The sequence below is a fragment of the Vidua chalybeata genome, chromosome 3 (assembly GCF_026979565.1).
Source record: "Vidua chalybeata isolate OUT-0048 chromosome 3, bVidCha1 merged haplotype, whole genome shotgun sequence".
Classification (NCBI taxonomy): Eukaryota; Metazoa; Chordata; class Aves; order Passeriformes; family Viduidae; genus Vidua; species Vidua chalybeata.
Genome location: NC_071532.1, coordinates 88,844,979 through 88,868,811, shown reverse-complemented (window position 1 = coordinate 88,868,811; position 23,833 = coordinate 88,844,979). Strand labels below are relative to the sequence as shown.

The window sequence follows — 23,833 nt, the reverse complement described above, 5'->3', positions numbered from 1 at the left end:
GAAAAAAAATGTTGATTAGCTTAGAGGAGGAAAATGAGATTATAAGAACAGTTTGAAAATTTTTAGAAAATAATTTTGTGTGGTTTACTTTTGAGCACAAAGAGATTACTTGACACAAGGCCACAAGAGTGCACATTTCTGGGTCTAAACCTTATGCTAATACTCTGCCAACAGCTCATTTCAAACCAAACTAACTGCATGTTACTCACATAGAATCAAGTCTATGAATTCCACAACTTGGAACAAAGATAGTCATCAGTAAATACATCAGAACAGAAACATTAGGTTCTCATTCACATTTGAAAGCTACCGTTTTTATTCTTCTTCTTTTTAATAGAACAACAAATTATTTGGTCTTCTCCATGATCTACTATTGGGTAAGCAATTCTAGCAAACAAGAGCAGATTACGTGTTAAAAGTGCCTGACATTAATCTTCTATTTAACAAACAAATCTCAGCTAATGGCATAGCCTGGGGAAAATGCAAAAATAGAAACTCATCTGAAAGCTTCATAGAAGCAGCATGATTAAAGTACATGAGGAACAATCCTGCAAGTAAAGCAAGCATGATATGGTTCATGGTGACTAATCAAGATAGTTTGTAAAGCTTATGTTATATAACTAGTCTTAACAGAACATGTTTGTTCATTCTGGACATAATAGGAAGACAAATGAGTGAACCTGGTGTTTACCAGTACATAAGAGTGGCACATTTCATTAGCTGCTCTCAAAGTAAACAAGACTTTGAAGCCAGGGCTCATGCTATCTAACTTGAGTCACTTAATGGAGGCAGCTAAAATTAAAAAAAAAAAAAAAAAAAAAACCACTAGTTACTCCATGCTTAGCAAGGAGAAACAGGTATCTCCAGTGGCCATGCAGGTTTTGCATCTGCCAAAACATGCAGGTTCTTAACCTCAGTGGGATGCATCTGATTCCATGTGATACTAGCAGTCACCTATGAAACACCTCAATTTTTATCCAAACTGATTTATATCCATGTAAGAGAACCCATACAGTGGCCAGTCTACAACACTGTCAACTCTATTTTGTGATGCTATGGTAAACAATTATTTATTTTAATTATTATAGAACAAACATTCTTGACATGATAAATTACTATGGGATTGGTAGACAAGCAATCCATTCTTGGCCCTCTAATTGCTCATCTTCCTTACTCAGCTAAGTTTAGTTTCAATGTTACCAACAAAACAAAAGCCAGATTTTTTACACATACATAAGATCAGCATATGTCCATATCTGTGTACAGACTGCACCCCCCTTTTGTTTCTTGCTCCAGCATCCCATATCTGCTCTTTCTGTTTCTGTTTTGGTTTGTTCCAATACTGACATTAATAAGTACTTTTAAATATACTTCTTAACTAATAACTAATAACTATTATGTGTTCAGTTCTCTCAGTACAATGGCAATTATTTCCCTTTAGCCCTCTTTTATGCTTACACATTACCTGCTACCTTCCCCAAAGACTCTTGCTTACATGCACAGCTTGGTAAACAGTAGAGACATGACTGAAAATGTATATACTCTGTGTTATTGTTTTAATTTTTTTTATCAACAGAAGAGTATCTCAGTTTTAAGAATTCTGCAGAGTACTCCACAGTTATAAGCAAAATACTTCCTAATATTTAATACTTTCCTTTTCAAAACTGGCAAGATGCTTACCCTATGTTCTTCTTGTTGTTGCTTTAATATTTCATATTCAAGGGCTGGCGCAGGAAGCTGAGAGATGATCATTTCTGTTTCAGTTAACCATGGCCAAAGCTCTTCGTACGTCTCCCAGAACTGGTTAACTAGGGACTGAGCCCGCTCCAGCTGGAGGTTTCTCTCTGAGTTCATTTGACAGACTTGATCATATTTCTGTAAGAGGCTTTCAATTTTTTTCTGTAAAATAATGTTAATTTTTAAAAAGTATGTTTTTCCATGTGTCTCTTACCTTCATTTCCAAACATTCTTTGATAATTTTAGCACCAATTCACAGTGAATAAAATTTCAATTTTGATGTTTCTACAGTATCGCTGTTTAAGGTAAACAGAATCAACAATGAGAGAGACAGAATTTGACAGAGTACTTGCAAAATAATTAGAATACATTTAACAATATTGATATTTACAAATGACACTTTATTCATAGGGCTTCTAGTCAAGCTGCCAATGATTTGACTACAGATCTTAGCCCAACTTCCTCACTGCAGACACTTATCTTCAGTGACACTTGGCAGAAACTAAGTTTTCCACAGCATTTCTGAATCAAAGCAAGAGGAAAAGTACACAAAATCTGTTGGGATGTTTAGTTTGGTTTGGTGGTTTTTTTTTTTTTGGTGGGGTTTTCTTTTCCATTCTGGCTAGATAATAGGATATATTGTTGCAACTGTCATTTACAGACTTGCAACAGAAACTACAAAACACTATTTTCCAGTTTAGCATACACTACTTAATGAGAATGTAGTACCATTAATAACATGGATAATAGTGATAGAACTATAAGGCTTATACATTACTAATTTAATGTATTTGGGCATGTAATAATAAATTAAAGTATCAACTAGCTATACTAGCTATATTTTTCCTGTGGAAAACTGCCCATGTTATCATGTTTATGAAATATTATATGTGACAATGCACAGAAATCCAAGCCTTGGAAAAACTACATATAAGCAAGACTTTGAATATAAAGAAGCTTTTTTTTTTTCTTTTGGCAGAACAAGCTATCCTTTCATTTGTTATGTCTTGCATGTAAATTAAGTACAGAGATGCTATCCAGAAGACAGAACATAACCTTAACACACAGATACAGTACTTTTGACAAATAAAAATATTTAGTGAAGACTCACACAAAACTGCTCTGCCTTATGACTATAGCTTCATAGGCAGAACACCTCATCTATTTTAAATTCACTTAAGAGCAAATCAGATTCATTCAGCGATCCTGCAGCAGAACACAATTACTGAAACATTGTTTTTCATGGATTGGAAGGACTGGATCTACACAATACATCCAGCCTCACTGTAATGTAGCAAAAAATCTCAATCTCACAACTAGTCCTTCCTAAATGCCAACATGAAAAATCCATCTCTACATGTTTGCAGCCCTGGCGTTGGGCCCTCTGTGTCCGTGTGTAATAAACAAAGTCATAAGAATGCCTTTCATGGGCTGTGACAGGATGGAATAATCTTGGCAAGCAAACTCTACATGGAAATCAGCAGAAATGAAAGTAAAGGCTGACACTGAGGTGCAGAGCCATTGAATTTGGCACAGAAATGCTCCCACCCAGTGCATCACTGACCCAAAAGAACTCGGAAGATAAACTGCCAGCTTTCACACATCAACCCAGATGACTAACACCTCTTTACTCTATCATCTATAGGCTAAAATACTATTTACTATGGATGAAGATGATAAATGGGACTCCAAATTAGTGTCAGGCAAAGAAGCAAGTACACAGCATTTGTTCTTTTAACATCCTGAAGGAAGGAGTGCAAAACACAACAGCATTTCCTCTAGCACTACAATCCTCAGACAGGAAGTGACTGTAATTAATGCTTTTTCATTAATATTTTTAAAAAGACACAATAGGAGTCCTTCTACTTGTACATTGTCTGCATATCTACCACTGTAGCTGCAATTTAAGGAACTTTACCTTCATCGTCTGTTTCTCTTCTTCAGTGCATGTTTTCATAATCTTATCTCCAGATTTAACAAGTTCATCTATAGTATCTTTGTGCCTTAAAATCTCCATGGTAAAAGCCTTGAAACACAATAAAAGTTGGTTAGAATAATATTTTTTTAAAAAGTATTTGGAGCAAAAGCTGGTTTTGAAATGAATTAATTATGACTGGATTGAAAATTAAATCATGCCAGTACATTTTCTAGATGGAGAGTGTGTCGGCCAATAATTAACATGACAGTTGGAAATGCATTTCTTTTACCTTTTGAACTTGCAGCTGAGCAGTGGTCTGGTCTTGCTCAAGCCTAATATCACCCAGAGACATCAGTTTCTTTTCTGTTTCTGCAATCCAGGCAAATTCAGCATCAGCTGCTTGATCAAACTAAATGAGGGAGACAAGAATTAGTTCAGCAGCTCTACAGATATGAAATTAGAGTAACAGTTTCAAAAATTTTAAAGAAGATTAAACAGTGTATTTATGGATTTTTAGAAAGATAGCTGTTGAATTTCCATTTGAGATTTTTATATAAATGAAATATAATGCCCAAAATGGTTCTGAGGAATTGTAATACAAGCAGCTTAATTCATAAGCATGACAAAGCAACAGAAGTAAATACTTTTTTCCAAAGCCTACAGCTCTCTACCAGTCGTAAGAAAATAAAAAAGGATTATAACCTCAGAGTTTTAACTAGATTGCTTGTTTTCATTTTATTCTACTTTTACGTGTCTTTTTCATCTCTGTGTTTATTATTACTGCTAGTGTTGCAATTATCCTGAGACACAGTTGTTTGATGTTACCCTATTAATCTGAAGAGCTGCTTTGGTATTAAATGATCAAGGCAAAACAATCACAGTTCAGCTAAGTTAGTGCAAAAACCTCACTGAATTTAGAAAAGACAGGATTTCATCCAGATCTAGGCCTCAGATTAAATGCAAATTTTTTTTTTTTTGAGCATTTAGATACAGCCAGTCCTTTTCCTTCTGACTTTTAGATTAATTTCTGACTACAATAGTCAACATTTAAGCGTTTCAGAAATTTCCTAAAAGCACTAATATAATGAAAGGAGTTTCTTACTAATTTGCAAAGAAAGGCATGAAAAGAAGAATGTGGGAATCTAAGTCTTCTGAAATGTGAGAGCAAATTAAAAAATAACCAAAATCATACATTCTCTCTTCAGAACAAGTTTATAGGCACACATTTTAGCACACACATGTTGCAGTACTCAACCAGGGCAACTTTGAGCCTAAGCCATAGAGAAATATTACATGGGATGTATCAGATGCACATTGTAGAAACTATGTAGAAACATATGTAGAAACTAAGTAAGAATTTATTTATTGAATTCATTAAAACTCTGCCCCCTCTCCAAAATTACCTGAACCTTAATATAGCCCTGAGTTACTGTGAAAATCTGGCAGGATGTTTTAGGTCAGAACCTGCTATTTGTGTTGTTGACGTCCCACACTTTCCTCAGAAATCTTCTACTGAGCACTCTCAGTCCCACTTGTCTTTAAAATATGATGATATGTGCCTTTTTGACTGTAGTCCATAACAGTCCTGCTCCTTAATATAATTGGAATTCATTTTAGTCACTAACATAGGCTTGTCTTAGTGGTTAATCATGAGTCCCACAAAACGAAAGAAACAGTCCTGAGATTTCATTCTTTATGAGTCAGTCTTTTTCAGCCTTTATAATCCATTCGTTATGTGGAAGAGAAGAACATTTTTTTTCAGTATATGTCACTTCTCATTTAAAGCAACAGAAAGTAAGACTTGTCCTAAACATTGTGACGTCCTACTAGAAAGGTATGTTCTGAAATAATCAGTACTGTAAACATTAGCATGAAGCACATGCACCAGGGCTAGTTAAATCCTGGCTTTAGGAAGTACAGTTCACAATCAAGGTCTTCAGAAGTCCATCTATTTACGACGGAAAGGGAGAAGATGATTTCAAATGTGTTAGATGTACAAACTAACTGCAGTGTGACTTCCTGATAGCAAATATTCATGAGTATGTAAGTAATATTGAGGAAATATTTCATGGAAATAACAAAACCAAGGCATGGCACTGAAACTTCTAAGTTAAATAGCATCGAGGAAGGGAAGAACTCTAAACTCAGTTTGCTGAAGGTATAGGATTTCCAATTAGTGATGCTTAAAAACAACATTAAGGAATAAAAAGCATAAAATTGGCACTCTCTGCATCCAAAATTTGAAATGTTTTCTTCCCATTATACATGGCAGTTACTTATGAGCCCTCAGCTACACTTGGAGTCACTATAAAATCATCTACTTAATCCCTCTCCAGTTTAACCAAGCATAGTTCATTGTGGTACATTTTCTTCTGATCAGGAATGACTGATTTCTGAATATGATGATGCTGTGATTTTCTCCATGAATGCTTTCTAAAGCACTCTCTAAGGCTGCTTTAGAGTGAAGAACAGGTAGAATATGACCTTGTGTTTCTATATAGGACTCCTTCACTAGAGGAACCCACCAAGGCCTTCAGTCTTGAGAAATGAAGACTAAACCATGCAGCTGAATTTATCTCTATTATCAGCCTGGGTCCATTTTGCCCAGGTAACTGAACACCCTGGGCATTGCATTTGTCTATTATTCTTCCAGCTTCCATTCACAACATGAAGCTATTCTGCCTAATCATCTTTGTTTCTTTCTGCATTCTTCACCTCGGTCCAGGAACATCTCACAAGAAACCCACACTTAACTGCTACCAAAGCCTTGTATTCTCAGCAGCTTTGTCCTCCAGCCAAAACTTAATAGTATAGGCACTTCAACAAGTTGCCACAGGGCAAACTTAAAGAGCACTAGCTTCTCCAAAAATGCTTTTTATCTTGCATAGCTGAATGGGAAGTATCTTATCCTTTACTGGAAGCATATTAAACCACCTGAAACTTATCACAGGACATGGTGTATAGGAGTTTATTGGGATGATGTGCTGAAGTGGAGTTTAGGGGTATGCAGGATGAGAGTGCAACGTGTCCTTGCAACATTAGCTAGTGGAATAGCAGCTCTGGACTTTTTATGTCTGGATCTGAAACTGCTCAACTTATGCTAGAGGATGCAACATACTCATGGAATTCAGAAAATCTGAAGGAGAGCCAATATATAATCTCCTATCTCACATTATCACTCATTAAAAAAATAAAATAAAAATCACCCTTCATTTCTGAGGATTGGGTTAATGAGATGAGAAAATATTAATTATTAAACCCCTGAAAAAGAAACCTGTAGTTATTTTTAGGCTCTCTTAGAAGAAAATCTGAATTACTGCCTCTTTTAGTCAGCTTTTAGCAAATTTTGAAATTATCACATGCTTTCTCCTTGTCCTCTTACAACTGTTTAAGGGAACAATACAGCAAAAGGAGAAATCTCCACCAATATTTGTATGCCTGAACTGGAAAACTGTGTTTCCACAATGCATTTATAAGCTGGCTTAAATATGAGACTACTTATTGACAAAATTAGAGCCCAGTTCTCAAAGTGTATCCACATATACTTCTGTGCATGTATAGAAACTTCCTCATATTAAATACCTCGAGTTTTGCACCTCAAGAAGAAAAGTATTGAGGATATTAATAAAAGTCTACTACAGCTGGAACAAGATCATCCAGCTTTTATGGTCTAATGTGCAGAGGAGCTAGACAAGCAGCAGATGCTAAAAGGTATGGCCAACCTAGCAATATCAGTGTCACCTCCAGAAAAGGCAGCTCAGGATCTTGGACCATATTTTACTTAACACAACATGATGTACAAAAGATGTGGGCCATTCAGTTCTTAAGGAAACCCCAACTTAAGGAGCCACAGGTTACTAACAGCAATTTTAGATTGTTTGCATCAACAAAAAGGGAGACAACTACAGCAGAGTACGGATTAACAGATTTCTGGCATTCATATTTTAAGAATGGAGTCCCATTTCAAATGGGCCTTTTTCCGCTCAAGCATAACAAAGTTTTGGCAACATTATTAAAGGACAGCTTTTGTTCAAGTACACACATCCAGAGACTGTTACTGTCCAAAGAACAGTTTTCAGTACCTGCTGGGATCTCAGGAAGGCAGCATCAATCTCATCCACCTTCTGAGAGATTGTGTCACTCACTAATCTGTAACGTTCGTTGTCCTCTGTTATCATCTTGTCCAGCCCCTCTCTGGCCCTCCATGGCACCAGTTCCAGGAAGGCACTGCCAACTTCATTCAGAGTGTCCACTAAGCCTTTGTTGTTCTTTGCTTCTTTTTTCAGCTCCTATAAAAGGCCATTTAAAAGAATTAAACCATTTAAGCATGGCAATATATGAACGGAACATACACAGTTTGCAGTTTTTTCATTCTTTCAACTACTCCATGAGTAGTTGAAATGCTTTCCACACAAAACAAAGGGATAAATTAGAATACTTATTTTCCACTAAACTGTATTAGCTTTTTGGTACTGTAAGTTGTTTGACAGAAAGGTAAGTAATTCTTAAGGAAATTTTCCACAAAATCTAACCTAAATATATTTCTCTATTCAGTATGATTGAAAATTTTCTAAGAATTGTTAGCACTTTGTGAAGCATCCAAAGAAAATAAAACTAATGGATGGTTGTGAACTGCAACTCCATAAGGAACTAAATCATCAGCAAATTAAATCGGCATGCAAAATAGCAAAATATGATGAATTTAAATTATTGGATTAAATTTCAAGAATATATTCACTCAAAGGAACAAGCTTTTACCTGTATAGAACTTCCCATCTATTAAAGAAATTTAATAGAATTTTTTTAAGCTTCCACCCTCAACATTTTCTATACCATGCAGCTTACATTGCTTTTTTTTTTTTTAATAGATCTTGTTAAACAAAATTAGTAATGTATATTTAAAATGCTGATACTTTACAGGATTTTATCTGTGCCACAGCTAAAGACTTTGTTTGACAGTTCATGAAGATTCCCAGTCTTAGGTAGCTCCTCGAATAAAATGAAAATATTGTGCTTCTCTTGTGCTAAAATAAACCTCAGCCCAATTTCATAAGTGATTATAACAGATGACTCTGGAAAAAGAGTTTGATTCTTAACTACTGTTACATTTATTCAAATGATCTGATGCCAAAATTAGTTATTAAAAAATTATTTCATATCAAGCATAAATTAATGCAAAACCTCACCAAATCACAGAACAGAAAATAATTTACAGGTTCTAAAACCTACTTTTTGTCTTTCTTGTACTTGGCTTAATTCTTCACCCTTTGGTATATGAGTTTCATATGAGAGTAACTCCATCTCTACTTCATCAAGCCATTTGCAGAGTTCCTCATGAGTTGAGTGCAGTTGGTCTGCAAGCTGCAGAGCCTGCTCTAAAGTCTTGGATACATCAGAACTTAATTTTGTAATATCTTTGTATCTCGCTTTAATGCCTTCCAGTTTATCCTGAACAATTACAACTTCATCACCTAAAATATGAGAAGAATGTTATTTCCCATGATCACAAGTATTAAAAGAAAACCTAAAAAACAAAACCACCACAACAACAAAAAAACTGAAATACCAAACTGCATATTACAGAAACCTCAATATTTAATTTTTAAAATAACCCAAGCAAGGTGACAAGGCCAATCCTCAACTGTTGTAAATTATCGTACCATCACTAAAACCCACAGAGGTACTAAGTCTACCTCAGTTCAGGATCAGTCCTTATGTCTGTTTTTCGCTTTACAAAACTATTACAAAGTAAGGAGTTAAATCCAATTTTAAACAGAAATGTTCTTATTAAAAAAAGTTCTTATTATGTTCTTATTAAAAAAATCCACCCTTAAATTCACAATACTTCTTATAAAGGCCAAATAAAAGATATAAAAGTGTTACTGAAAATGTAAAGAACAAAAAAAAATCTACATATTACTAACTTGACTTTAAATTACAGTAGATTTTGACATCACAATTCACCCTCATTGCTGCCCATTTGACACACAACTCAAAAGGCTAAAAGAAAAACAATGCATTGAAATTTATTAGCCATAATATTAGAAATGTTCAGATTTCATCACAGAATATGTGTAATGTCAAAGTTTGGAACAGAAAAGGATATACCACCCTGTACAAACATATGTACCTCACAAAGGGTTCAAGAACTTTATAAGTACAGGAAAATCTGGACAGATGTTGATCTACAGAACAGACACACTGTATATAACTGGAATGCAACTTTTCCCACAGTATTTACTCCCATGGCTGAAGCTTTCCCCTTGCAGTAATAGGTAGTCTAATATCTTGTTCATCTGTGGATGCCTGCAGGGAATTTACTGTGTCCACTGCCAAACAGCCCTCCATTATGAGTAATGTCCATAACTCACTATTAGGAATGGAATGCAGGTTCACTAGAATAATTTTCCACTAAAAATAATAAAAGGATTCAAGGGCTAAATTCTCTACAGGCCAAAAAGGCCTTTTGCTCACTTACATTAAAAGTAAAATTGGCCCAAAAACATAGCCTAGGTTGACCTCAAACCTTATTAAAATAAACAACTATGATTGCTTTAACCAGTAATTATGAATCATATTTACAAGCTTCACTTTAATTTTCTTAGGCAAGTACAAGGAAAAAAAGTATGACAAATTATAGTTTTATGTAAGTTCTCACCTGTTGTTTGCTTGAGAAGCTCTAAGCCATTTTGTATAGCCAAATCAACATTTTGTTTTCTAAGAAGAATCTCTTCCTGAAGATCCTATGAATAAAAGTCACTTATGTTAGCACAGACCTAAAAAAGAGATATTATTTTTATTTATAATAAGCATACTGAAATTTTAAACAAAATATATAAATGAAAATAAATTATGTATGGGGATATAAATCAAATTAAAAACATGAATAAAATAAGAAATGAACAGAAATCAAAATACCAGTAATTCAGAGTGCTGTTTCTCAAGCAATTCTGTGTTGCAATCTTGGACTGACAATTTGTTCAGTTTATCATGGATTTCATTCAGCCAGTTCATCAATTCAACTTCGTCCTCCCCAAAAATCTGAGCATTGCTGAAAGCTTGCTGGAGAAGTTCAGACCTGCTGTTGCTCTTCTCTTGAATTTCAATGTATCGTGCCTGAGCAGAATCTAGCTTTTCCTGCACCATATCTTTATCTTCCCTGGAGCTCATAGTCTTTAGAGACTGACCAGCACTAATGGCCTGATGTAAACTCTTATTGTGAGCTAGGACATCATCTTCTAGGGCCTATATTTTATTTTCAATAGTGAAGAATAATGGAAAAGAAAATCAGAAAAACATAAAATAAATTTAAGTGGAACTCAATAAAACTTGAACAAAAAAGGACATATTACCAACATAAATGTATAAAACTTAAATTACAAGGGAAAAAAAATGAAACAGTATGGTAAAATGGTAAAATGAGTACAGTGCAACAGCTTTGCCAGTTTTGTTGTGCTTTACAGAAGATCTAAAAGGTATGACCAAAGCAAGTGAGTGGTTTGTATCTTACTTTATGCTGAGAAATCTGCTGCTGCAGTTTGGAGGCCTGTGTTCCAATGGGTTCTGCATTTGCAAGCCTCTTCTCTGTGGTTGTCAGCCACTCCACCAGTGGCTCCAGAGCTTCATGGAACTGCTGCGCAACCACTGAGATGCCTTCCAGCTGACGGTTCCTACCAATGCACCCAGGGAATGGTTATCTTTTGTGATGAAGTGAGTGTCAAACAGTTTTAATAAAGAAAAAAAAACCCTTGAATCCTTTGAAAAATACTCCAGAAATAATTCAATCTCATTGTAGGAACCAGTCACCAAATGAAACAGACATATATCCATGATACTTAATGAAAAGCAAGGTAAAGTAAAAATCAAATAAAATGGAAAACAAACAAACACCTCCAGGGAATTTGGCTAATACACCAGTTTTGAAAATAAAAATAATATCACTTTATTCATATACTTTTTGCTAAAAATAATCTAGCACTCAATTCAGCAAAACACTGTTTTATACCTAGTTAAGATGGTTCTCAAGTTTCCAGCTGTCTTAAAGCATAAAGTTACATTCTCTCGACTATTATACATGTTTTAAAGTTAGGCAAAGGTTTTATTGAACCAGAACATACTGTCATGCTTCCTCAATGTTGTAAAGTATCTTTAAACATTTTTTCAGTTATGACAACAGAATTATTTAGTTCTAAATTCGCCTTTCTTGTCCTGGATAAAAGCTCTCAATTAAGCTAGTGAAACAACATTTATAAAGCACCGAGACTTGACCTCCAAAACAGAAAAGCAGTAACTAAAATATTTCTGGTTCAGATTATTACATGTCAGAGAAGACTATTGATTACAGCAAAGTCTTCCCTACAAGCAGTGCTGAACAAATTTCATTCAAGCAGACTTTTAGGAGAGATTTGTTCTACATGAAAACATCACAGTAATGTTTTTCAAATGAGGATCTTGTTCCAAATAAAAGCTATATTTATATGTATTTTCCAAGGCTTATAAACAAGGTAGACTTGACATACTTAGCCATGGACCACTCTGTGAGGTACTCTACATAGTTTTCAGAATCATCCTCAAATTCCTTCTTCATTTCTAGAGACCAGCCAAAGAACAATGGAGACAAGCTTGCAGCTAATAATGGCTTGGAAAAAGCTGCAATTTCATTTGTAATTAGATATCACTAGACTGGGAGGATATTATTAAATTAAACACGACATTACCATTTACCCCAGCTAATGAGTCAGATTCCTTCAATAAAAAAGAAGAAAAAAAAAAAGAAAATAATGGTCTATTAGTGGTTGACTAACTAAATAATCCTATTATTAGTATGAGGTAACAAAACAGGTTCAGCTAAAGAGAGGCTACCAGAAGAAACAGAAGACAGCAGAAGTGAGGTGAGCTCAATGCTACTTTAGGTACCAACACAACCATTTGTTCTTTACTGTAAAGCTTCACTGTGCACTTTAAATTTTTCTTCAACTTCCCAAGTCCTCTCTTACTCTCAATTGTAGGCCTTTTTCCAAGCTGTCTCATGTAGTCTTCTCTCTACTCTGAAGAAGACTGTTCTTCTCAAATCCTCACCCAGAAAATTTGTTCAGTAACCTTTTCAACACAGATTTCTTCAAAGACACTTTACAGTCCATAACTTTACAGGCATTTTATACATTGAGAACAGCTCATAAATGTAAGTCTGTGCTTACATAGATACTGTGTGCATGGATTTTGTTTGATTTTTTTCAATTGCAACTTGAAGTGGACCTCAATGACTTTTAAGAGATAGGGTTTTCTGTGTTGCTAGAATATATGTCTATATACTTTAAAGGTCCTTTTTTTTTCTTGAAAACTAGGGGAGCTCAGTACCTTGCATGCATCTGCAACTGACATTACAATGACCTCTTTGTTGCAGAAACTAATTATGTGGATGACATTAAAAAAAAAAAAAAAAGGAAGTGAGTGCCCCTGCTTTGTAGCAATTCAGAACTTTAAAGTTCCAACAGAATATCATTATCATTTGTTAGGTGTAAAATAATTTGCACTTGATTCTATTGCAAAACAGGTTCTTGCCTCAAAACACTTGCAATTCTAATTAATTAACAGAGATAAAATATTCAGAAAATACACATGTAGTTAATGTTAGCAGATTATCACATTAGACTAAACATATTTTAAAGAGCTTTTGGTCTCTTCAGGTCACTTTTCTCCACTTTTCCCTCAGAGGACCCATTATATCAACATCAAGACACAAAGACATAATGCAATCAAAAGCGTGGTAGTACTTTACAATATAGAGTTCCACATGCTGCTTCTAAACATCTATCACATGCTATATCTACATTTTTCAAATCCATGGAAGAATTTCAAGTACCTTGTTTCAGCTTTACTGAGCAAGGCATCCCATCGACTGTCCAGGAAACTCAACTGTTTCAAGATTTTCGCTCTATCAGCAGGCTCCGCTGACTCCGCAATTTTCTCCCCTTCACGCTTGATTGCCTCAACAGTTGGCTTGCGGTCATCCAGCAGCCTCTGCAGAAGCTGCAGAGAGAGCAATCAAGCACCAGGTTATTAAATATTGCAATAATGCAAATGTAACAACAGTACACTTCTTGAAAAACTGTTAAAAAAAACAAAAAAAAACCACCAAAAACTAAACCACAATGCTTACATTGTGATAAAAATGTGAACAAAGCTAATTAAAGAGGCACACGTAACATACACATCAACCCCTTCCCTGACCAACACAGGCTCAGTTTCTCAGTTTCTTTAGTTTCTCAGTTGTTCTCCTAAGAACACTGGAGTTTCATGATGCCCGAACAACAACCCTAGTTTCTCTGAGGCAAGGATGTGTGGCAGCCCAAAAAGTGAACACATAGAGGACAAAGTTCTACATAACACCCTTGAGGGAATCCAGCTATTTAGAATTAATACATTTTAATACATTAAAACATTTTATAGGAACATTTATGAGGAAACTGCACACCCTGCCAGATTTGGCATCACAGAGGTAATACGGATACATAGAGAGATGGGAAACTGGATACTAAAACTACTGTATAATCAACTCATCACTTATGTGAGATACAATTGAGTTCACCAGTCTAGTGTAGTACATTAACTCCTGTGTAAAGAGTAAAATGTGCCTCTGTCTGCAATCCTCCCTTCCTCCATTCCCTAGGTGCCTTTGGTAACATTAACATTTTGCCACCTGTACTGGCCATTACTTTATATTAAATCCTTGGGTGGCAGTGGGCCACACAGTCCAACTGCATGAATTGTATGTTTTATCAGCTACATTATCTTTTTTTTTTTCTATAACCACTACTAAAATATGCCAAAGTTGATGACACTAATAGAGTTTCTACATTAGCACAGGCCACTACCCTATAGGATTCCAACTAATTACCAAAAATGATCACATGAAGATCAACAGCCAAGTTTTTAAATAATCTGAAATCTTATCTTGGTAGTACTAGAGTGAAAATTTACTACATTTTATCTCCGACCTTTCAAATGGCCAAATACTGGATTTTCTGCTTTCTTTTTCCAATGGATCTTTAACATCCTTTCCACATAATGTTAATAAATCAGAGCTCAGATTGCACAGTATCACTCTGTCTTATATCCAAGAAGATGAGCCTCAACCCTGGACATAGTCTTGAGCTTTGAACAGATGGCTCCTTTAAACACCTCAGCACACCCCAGTGTAATATAATACACTTGAACAGATATTATGATTTGCCAAAGACTGGGAATTTATTCTCATTGATCCAGTGGAAGGAGATTCTGAAACCATTTCACTTACCTTCTGTTCTTGTATTTGGGCTTTGACAACTTTGAATTCAGCAGATGGTGGTTTCTGATTAGCCACAAGATCTTCTGTATCAATGAGCCAGCTAAGCAGAGATTCAAGGGCATCCTGAAATCTCCCACAGTGGAGGAGAGCTTCCTGCAATTGCGCAGCACGCTGGGCAACCTGAAAAAACAGTAGAGGATCTCACCTATTCATTTTAGTTCTGTGAAATAATTTGTCAAAATCTGTAGAACTCTGTCAATATCAGTAATAAATACTCTTGTTTTTGTAACTATTCATAACAGCACTATGTCACAATTCAGCATGAATCTCGATTCATTAACTGGGGCTGGAGACATCCAATGAAAAGAACAGACTGAGTACCAGTAAATCAGCCTGCTCTAACAATTCCTTACAAGTTACTACTGCTTTATGTAGCTACAGTATTATGAAATATACTAACGGGATGTTTGCATTTCAGATAGTCTTTATTTTCCTTATAGAAAGAATGAGCCAAGATTTCAAAGTAGCAGCTGCTAATGAGGCCCAATAATGCCATCAGTGAGAAATAAAAATAGGAAAGGAGAAAGCAAATATGTGAACCACAGGTGTATCTGGTTCTGCTGCATCACTCTTTCAGGAAGACAGCAGAAGATGAGCACCATTTTTACTCCCCACCCTTTCCATTCCCAACAGCAGCTACTGCTGAATGAAGACTTCTGAAAAGTACAGAAAAACATCTACAGCCAGTTTTTCAAAGCAGTGGTACTTTCTGATGCCTCAAGCAATACAATCCTTAAAGTGCTGTAAAGTCACACAAAGCTGGGCTGTGTCATTGCTCTGTGCAGGTACAACAGTATACATGAGCAAATACAACAAACTGAAAAAACATGCAAAAAATGACTGAAAGTGGCACTGGATCTCTACGGATCCCTTCCAACCCCAACCATTTCATGATACTCTGAATCTTTCCTGAATAAAAACCCAGAACAGACCTAGAGAAAGTTTGGCAAAACCTTATAAACGACAGTAACGCCTCTGGCTATTAGCAATATAAAACTTATCCTTAGAAGTACAAAAGTGATTGTGTAAAGCAAATTCATATTCTTAGTGAATATTTAATTTCCTGTATTTTGAAAGACATCAGCTAGCAAATAACCAAAAGGCAGAACACAACAAAAGCAGGATAGTATACAAGATAATAACCTTCTTATTAAGAGTCTTCCATCGGGTGTTGACATCTTCAAGGTCACGTTCAAGGTTTTCTGTGTTGGTACTTTTAGCAGCACTCTGAATAAGGCCCTGACCCAACCAATTTACTTCCTGTTGTTTTACTTGTAAGGGTTCAATTTCTTCTTTCTGGAATACCTGCAGTTGAAACCCAAGACAGACATGAAACATGGTAACTTCTGTCATAAAACGCATATGGTGTTTACATGATAGTATGCAACACAAACATTGCTTAAAACTGGTGTCTAGAAGAAAGGAAGCCATTCCTTGTCAAGACCTTCCTAAAAAAGGATTAATAAATCTAAACAGCATAGGCTCAATCTAAACAGAGTAAATTCAATACATCACAGAAGGGGAAATGGCATATATTTCCATGAGTAATTTTAGATAGGAAGGAAAGGGACAAAGAAAAAGAGAGGCGGTGAAAGTTTAGGGGGTAGAAAAAATAAAACTTCTGATAGAGAAAAAAGAAAAAAAAAAAAAAGACTGGACAAACTCATCTGTTTAATTATCTATGTATAAAATCTAACAAAAAATGGCAAAGACCAAGAGAGACAAGTGGTCATTTTTTTCCAAATTAGGACTAAAGCTAAAGTTTTAAGTCAAAGAAACAGTGAAGGAAGAGATATTTTAAGATCTGTTTAGGAGATTATAATGGTAGCAAGTGAGGAGGCACTACAGATGCTGTTGAAACAGTATCCCGGCAGACACCCCGGAAAATGGGATTTCATTCAAAGGATACTCTTGCTAATTGCCAAGGCTTTGACCATGCCCAACAGCAATTTGAGCAATTTTGTGTTTGCTTTATTTTACTCCTGCAGGTATTTAAGCTTTTTCAGAGCCAGATTATTACCATTAGCAACAGCAATGTAAATCTCCATTTGTATTCAGCAGCATTAAGCTACACTGACACAAGTGTCAATGAGATCAGAAAATGGCCTGAAGCCCCTGAATTAATTACACAGGCCAGTGAAAAATAACCAATGAATAAACAATGCTAAAGAATGCTCAACTTTTGACCCTAAATCCTTCAATTTCTATAGCAGCATTCAGTAACAGTTTTGGTGTACACTTAGTGCATTCAAAGCAACCTTTCTCAGCATCCTGAAAAGCAGAGATCACTCTGAATGTACCAGCAACTTTCCTCTTTTGCATCAAACACACTGTGGCAACTGATTGCTTTTAAAGCTGCAGACCTCAGGTGGCTGAGCACACTTCCACCAGTTTGACAAGTTAATCTAGCAGCTACTGCAAATACACTAAACATGAGGGGTAAAATAAATTAAGCATCCCTAAGAGATTTGTTCCTACAGACAAAAAAAAAAAACCCTAAAAACTCTTAAGACTGTAGCTACATGAAAACTGAGAGCGTGCAATGAGTTGGCTGCTCCTAGAAGAAGGAAAATGCATGTGTTTTTCTTGACTGTAGGGTAAGGAGGAGGCAGAATAATATTTCAACACAGAATCAATAACAAATTCTTCTTTTATGTGCTATAAAGTCTCGTCGTTTGAGAACAACGTCCTACCACAGAGAGGACTGATCTACATAATCTGCCCTTTAAAAATGCACACATTCTTTGTGGAGGGAACCTTAAAATAAATTACAATTATTGCTGAGGCTAAAGTTTACCAGAACAACTTAGCAACAAAGCTTGAAGTATCTCAGATTTCAACCAGAGTGGGAAGAAAAAAATTACAGACCCGACAAACACCCTTTCCTTATTACAAAGCTTCCCTTACTCTCTTACCTCATCCACCACTCACAAAGCACTGCAAGGTCCTGTGCTTGTAAAATACTACCGTAATGTCAGATCTGCTTTCTGGCACGCAAATGCAAAAGGCATCTTTCAGAAGAGGAGGTGAGCCTTTAATCTGTCTGCTTTAGAAACCACAACCATCTGATACTGTTGCTTATACCTTGATGAGTAAGGCTGCTCATGAACACATGGCCGTAGCTGCCCTTGAATGGCATTGCCTGGGAGCGCACTCAGCACAGACACCGAGCACCAAGAGCGACCACGGAGGAAGCATTCCACGTCGGGAGCAACAGACAGGCACCAGCTGGGCAACAACAGCCCTGCTCCAAACAGCTGGAGTAACAATCACTCCCTCAGACTCTGCCCCCAGTTCATTTCCCATACTTACTATTTCACCTATTTTGGACACCCCATGTGTGCTGTGCAAGTGGCACTGATTACTGCATCTACCTAATTAATAATTTTTTTAAAGTTACGTTTTTGCAATGATGGCAAAACTTAAGTGTTTTAAACAAATATTTTTATGGTTACACTACAACTATTTCACAAATCTATGGAATTTTTTTTTCTAGTTACCTTGTTGGACAAGAGGCCATTGCAGACTGTATCCAAGGTGTCTTGGATGCCAGTAGTCCAGATATTGCCTTTATCTCTCTCTGGGAAAACTTTTGGGCAGTTTACAGTACTATCTAAATCAAGCTGTTGAACAGAAAATGCCATTTCATTTGAGCCTGTACATGCTACACTGCATTCCTCTGTATCAGATAAAATTTCATATTTTGCAAAATCCAAGTCACTAGTATTTACAGCAGCATTAGTGTAATAAACATCTACATGAAGAGATACATCATCCACATAATCCTCCTCTACCGTTGTGACTTGTATTTGAGTTTTTTCATGAACTTCATATGCATTTTCCACTTCATTTTTGTCAGGGGTAAGACTTCTTTCATCACCTTGAAGAGGATCTTCATTTGACAGAATTTTCTCTTTGAAACCTTCTAAGTGAGAGCATTTCCCCTCCATCCCTTCCTGATCACTCTCACATGTCTGGGCATTGTTTTGTTTTACTTTTCCAGAGGGTAAAATGTCATGCAAAGCCAGTCTGCAGTTTTCTTTGACAGGGACACTCATGCTTGCAAGCAGTGTGGTTTGCTGCTCTCTGCAAACTGCTGGGATATATGGTCTGAACTGACCTACTACACGGATATCTTCTGCAGAAGACAGACTTCGTATTTGAGTTTGCTCCCCTGCTAACGGTGTATCTTGTTTATCTTCCTTTTCTGTTGGAGGGCTGCATAAACCAGAATCATCCTCTTCCGAGGTAAGAGAATTCGTACCCCATTTGCATTTGCCTAGTCTAGCTGCCTCTGACAGATCAGCAGCTTCATTAAAGGAGCTTTCACTTCTATTAGTGTAATCTGGAAAGCCGGGTGGAACAAGCATTCTCCACGACCGCCTATGCTCCTTCTTTTCGGTGTGAGACTTTGCCTTGGGTAACCCAGCTGCCCGAATTATATCGCTGTTCAGCTTAAGAGCATCAAAGATCATTTTTTCATCTAACTTGTTAGCTTCACGGCTTCGGAGCTCAAAAACACTGGAAGAAGTAAGGGCACCATTGGAGCACAAAGTACTGATGTCCAGTGTTCTGTGACTGTAGGGTAAGGTCCGGTCTGTGAAATGCCTCGAAGAGAGGCTGCCCTTGGAGCCTGAATCGATCTGTTCATTCAGCCTCACAGTGTCATAGATAGACCTCTGGGGAACGTAGCAGTCTTCAATATTTAGATCTTCATCTTCTTCCCCTTTGCCAACACATGGAGGATTCTGACGTAGACAGTCTGGCCTGCTAAGTGGCTTCCCCATGTTGAAAGTATTCACACAAGTATAGCTCCGTTTTCACAGATTCAGGGCAAACATTTAAAAAACACTAGCAATCTGAAGAAATAGTCAACTTGCCCTTAGCATAAGATGCATAGACATGAAAATACACATCATAAGATATGAAGTGGCTGAGGTCATTCATAATCAGTGCATCTCTTTAAATTTGATTTTACCTGGATATGAGGTTTTCCACCCCCCAAAATATAAAGTGCTTCAGTAAGAAAGTAACAGAAATGTCCCAATGCCACAGAAAAACAAAGTATAGCAGAAACCAGCAGTAGCCAAATATGTCAAATATTCAGTGGAAGGCTTCATTTATTTTTCCAGGTCAGAATCTGTATCTGAAATCTCCCAAACAAGCCTTCAAATGAACAAGTGTTACAGAAGGCAGTACATTATCTTCTGTACATGACTGCTTAACTGTAATCCATTTAGCTGGCTTGCAGGGTCCCATCTCCTTTATAAATAAAACATGGTGTGGCAGCTTAAAAAGACAGAATCCACAGTGGCTTGTATGGTCCTGACCAAGGCACGGAGAAAATTCTGGGGGGTGGGGGGAAATAAGTTAAATCCAGAACAGTAAGAATAATAAAACAGCCCTTTACTTTTTTGGCAGTAGCTATAAATAACCTTGATCTGAAAGGCAGCTTATCCTCCTCTTGTAACAGGCTTGTTCGCGGTGCCTCCACGAGTCCCACAGGAAAACATCCCTTTCTAGCAGCCAAGCCAATGGATCCTTTGAGCAGGAAAAAGAACGTTTCAGGCCGATTCTCCCGATGCCATCCTGGAGAGCTCTTGAAGGCAGCTGCAGAGCCGAGCAAGCGTGGCGCGTTCCCCGAAGGCACGGCAGGTTTACATTCGGCAGGTCCCGACTACAAGCTGCAGCTAGCGGGCTGCCCTCGCCTCCTCCTCATTCCTGAAGCGCAGCTGCCGAGGAGCCGAGGAAGGGAAACCCCCGCCGCGCAGCGCCGGCGCGTCCCGCCCGGCGCGGCCGCCCAGCGCCCGGCTCGCCCCGCTCCAGCCGCCAGGAACGCACCGCTTCGCTCTTCTGCAAACATCTGCCACCGGCCCGCCCGCGCCCGGAGCGCCGCTCTGGGGGCTCCCCTCCCTCCGGCCCTCCCCGCCGCCTCCTTATCTCCTCAGCCGCCCGCGCCTTCGCTTCTCGCTCGGTGCCGTGCAGGGGGCTGGCGAGGGCAGGCGGCGGGGAGGCTCCGCCGCCCGCCCGGCGGTGACATCACTCCCGCCGCAGCCCGCTCCCGGCGCTGGGGGAGCGGCCGACACCGCTCCGGCCGGCTGCCTTCCCGGGAGAAGCTCTGGGAAGGGGAGGAAGCGGCGCTTTAACCGCGCCCGCACGCCATCGCCCCGTCTCGTGAAGCAGTCATTTCAATGGAGGCTTCCTTTCCAAAGTTACACCGAAACTTTACCTCTGTATTACTTAAAAAAAAAAAAAAAAAAAAAAAAAAGAAAAAAGAAATCCCCCAAACTCGCCTAGTGTTTAGATTAGGTGTTGGAATAGTCACAGATTGCTCCACCTGACATGCAAAGTTCAGTACAGTTTTGACTATTTTCAGTCTGGTCGCTGGCCCTGAGGCAAGAGCTTAGTTAGGGTGGTGTTGGCTGGCAGGGCAGCCGCTCCTGAAGAATCCAGCTCCTACTGAAAGAAACATTAAAATATTGGGAATAAAACCCTAACTGTATCTGAAAGACTTTCTTTCTTTTTTTTTTCCAGTAGGATTTATTGGAGCCTTAAACCAGCCTATCAGGACAAAGATTCTGGTTTTGGAAACTGACATCTTTTAAATACAGTTCAACACTTTGCACCTACACTTCTAGCTCATAATCACAGAGGGGAAGGGTTGGGAGACTCACAGGAAACTTGCCAACAGCACAGGAGGAGTTGCCATGACCAAGCAGCTCCACTCCAGTAGAAGCCAAACCCCTAAAGACCTGAGCTGCTGATGTGACAGCAGCCATCAGTTTCAGGAACAATTCAGATCTCAGTTTAAGGACAGCATAAGGCACTTAGTGCTGAAGCTTAACACAGTGCATTCACTACAATCAGCCTGAGCGTTCTGCATTAAGCAACAAGCAGGATACACTGTATGCAAGAAATACAAACATAACACACTTCATGTTTATTGATTTACTTAATAAACAGTCAGCTACATATCAAAACACTAAGGTCATGCAAAACAAATTCTCTCTTCCTCCTCTCTGGTGAGCAGCCATATAACATTTGGATTATCCCAAACAGATCCTCACCTCTAGATTCTCTAGCAGAGAATATATTGTAATAGTAAAGATGCAAAAAGAATTTTAAATACTTTTGATGAAAGGTCCTATCATCCATAGTTATTTTCACCCAAAACAACCAAAACCAGATAGATCCCTGCTGAATTCAGAAAGTGCTGCATGATTTTATATGGGAAGTGTATAGCTGAAATTGGTCTGTATTTGTTCAACAGCAAAATTATTTTAACAGTTAAAAAATAGTTTACCATTTTTCACTGTTTCTGCTGAAGACTTTTGTATGACAGGTAAGTCACTTCCAAAAGGCAACTCTTAAAAATGTTCATACTTGCTTATATTACCTTTGCTTTTCAATACAGACCTTAACTGTAGTAAATCCCATGGAAGATTTTAGTATCTCATTCTAGGGTTTGTAAAGAGCACATGGGATATGCAACACAGCTCCAAGAGGATCTTAAAGAGAAACTTCTGATTATGCCTTCAACATTATTTGCCTTCAAAGCAAAAATCAGAGGACTGACACCCTCTACATAACTAACAAGACATGTAGATGTGGCATTTAGGGACACAGTTAACAGTGGACTTGGCAGTGCTGAGTTAACATTGAACTCAATGGTCTTAAAGGTCTTTTCCAACCTAAACAATTCTGTGGTTCTATAACATAAGCCAATTAAAATCTTAGTTCAAGCTTATTGGCAGGAATACTCAGGCTACCTAAAAATTCCCATAAAGTCCAATTAGAAGGCAACCTCTAATGACTATATCTACTTTAAATCCAAAAATAAAAGCAAAGATCAAATGAACCACATACTCATGAAAGCTGTAACAGTGACATGTTGGTTTTACTAAGAAGAATGACATAAAATAATTCAACTTTGGGTTCTTTATTTCAGAAAGAAACTAGCTGCAAATGCTTCTCCAACTGTAAACATTCTAGCATTGTGCAGTTACTTAAACCCAGAGTGTTTGGCTCTGTCCATTTGCACAATTCTTTTTTGTTTTGCTTTTGAAGAATGGTGGCAGACTCTGTGTACCTTAACAAACCTAACTTACTGAGATTTCCTTTCAGGACTAATGTACACATTGCATACAAACTTTGGGGTAAAAAGTGTCTTACAAAGCCAAGTTAATGAGTACTTTTTTGTGTGTGTTTTATATTACTTGAGATAAATTCTTCATTTGATTATACTCTTCCTGAAGTGATGTAAGAGTCATGGTTCTACTTTGAAATGAACTGCTCTGAAAAATTTCATTTACAGAAAGTAAATTTTATAACTGCACTGTAAATAAATATAGTTTAACACTAATGGCAACTACTTAAAATTTAACACTGACAGCAACTACTTTCAATTTAACACTCTATACTGACTGGAATAAGTACATTACAAAGAAGAAATATAAATAAAACAAGTATGCATATGCATTTTAAATATATATATATAATACAGCTCAAAGCCAGTTTATTTTTTAAAAAACATTATGTGTTTTAATGTCATGCCAAGAAGATGCACGCAGCTCTAACTCTTTGTACATAAAAATTGGTTAAACCACAAAAACCACCTCTGGCCCATTACACAAGATCCTTCCCTGAAGAGAGTGAAGATTTCATGTTAATAGATCTATACCAAAGAACACCTCTTTTGCTTTACTCTTGAGGAATTGAAGTTGACTGTAGCTGACCACAGAAGCTAAAGACATAAGGAGCCAGACAGTGGTTTTGTGGCCACAGCCACATTTTCAGGTTTCCTGTGTTTGCGTACGTGCACAAACGTGTGA

At 37.4% G+C, this 23,833-nt stretch overlaps 1 protein-coding gene across 5 annotated transcripts in view; it reads right to left on the bottom strand.

Moving 5' to 3' along the window:
- The window catches only part of DST (dystonin), a 292,214-nt gene that overhangs the window by 48,782 nt on the left and 219,599 nt on the right, over positions 1 to 23,833 (bottom strand). For all 5 annotated transcript variants that reach the window (XM_053938621.1, XM_053938622.1, XM_053938616.1 and 2 more), the window contains 11 exons: positions 16,146 to 16,307; positions 14,952 to 15,122; positions 13,518 to 13,684; positions 11,166 to 11,325; positions 10,574 to 10,900; positions 10,314 to 10,398; positions 8,885 to 9,126; positions 7,738 to 7,944; positions 3,945 to 4,064; positions 3,656 to 3,763; positions 1,681 to 1,899 (listed from right to left, as the gene is read on the bottom strand). In XM_053938621.1, the coding sequence (XP_053794596.1) occupies positions 1,681 to 1,899; positions 3,656 to 3,763; positions 3,945 to 4,064; positions 7,738 to 7,944; positions 8,885 to 9,126; positions 10,314 to 10,398; positions 10,574 to 10,900; positions 11,166 to 11,325; positions 13,518 to 13,684; positions 14,952 to 15,122; positions 16,146 to 16,307 (1,968 nt within the window). The remainder of the gene's footprint in view (positions 1 to 1,680; positions 1,900 to 3,655; positions 3,764 to 3,944; positions 4,065 to 7,737; positions 7,945 to 8,884; positions 9,127 to 10,313; positions 10,399 to 10,573; positions 10,901 to 11,165; positions 11,326 to 13,517; positions 13,685 to 14,951; positions 15,123 to 16,145; positions 16,308 to 23,833) is intronic.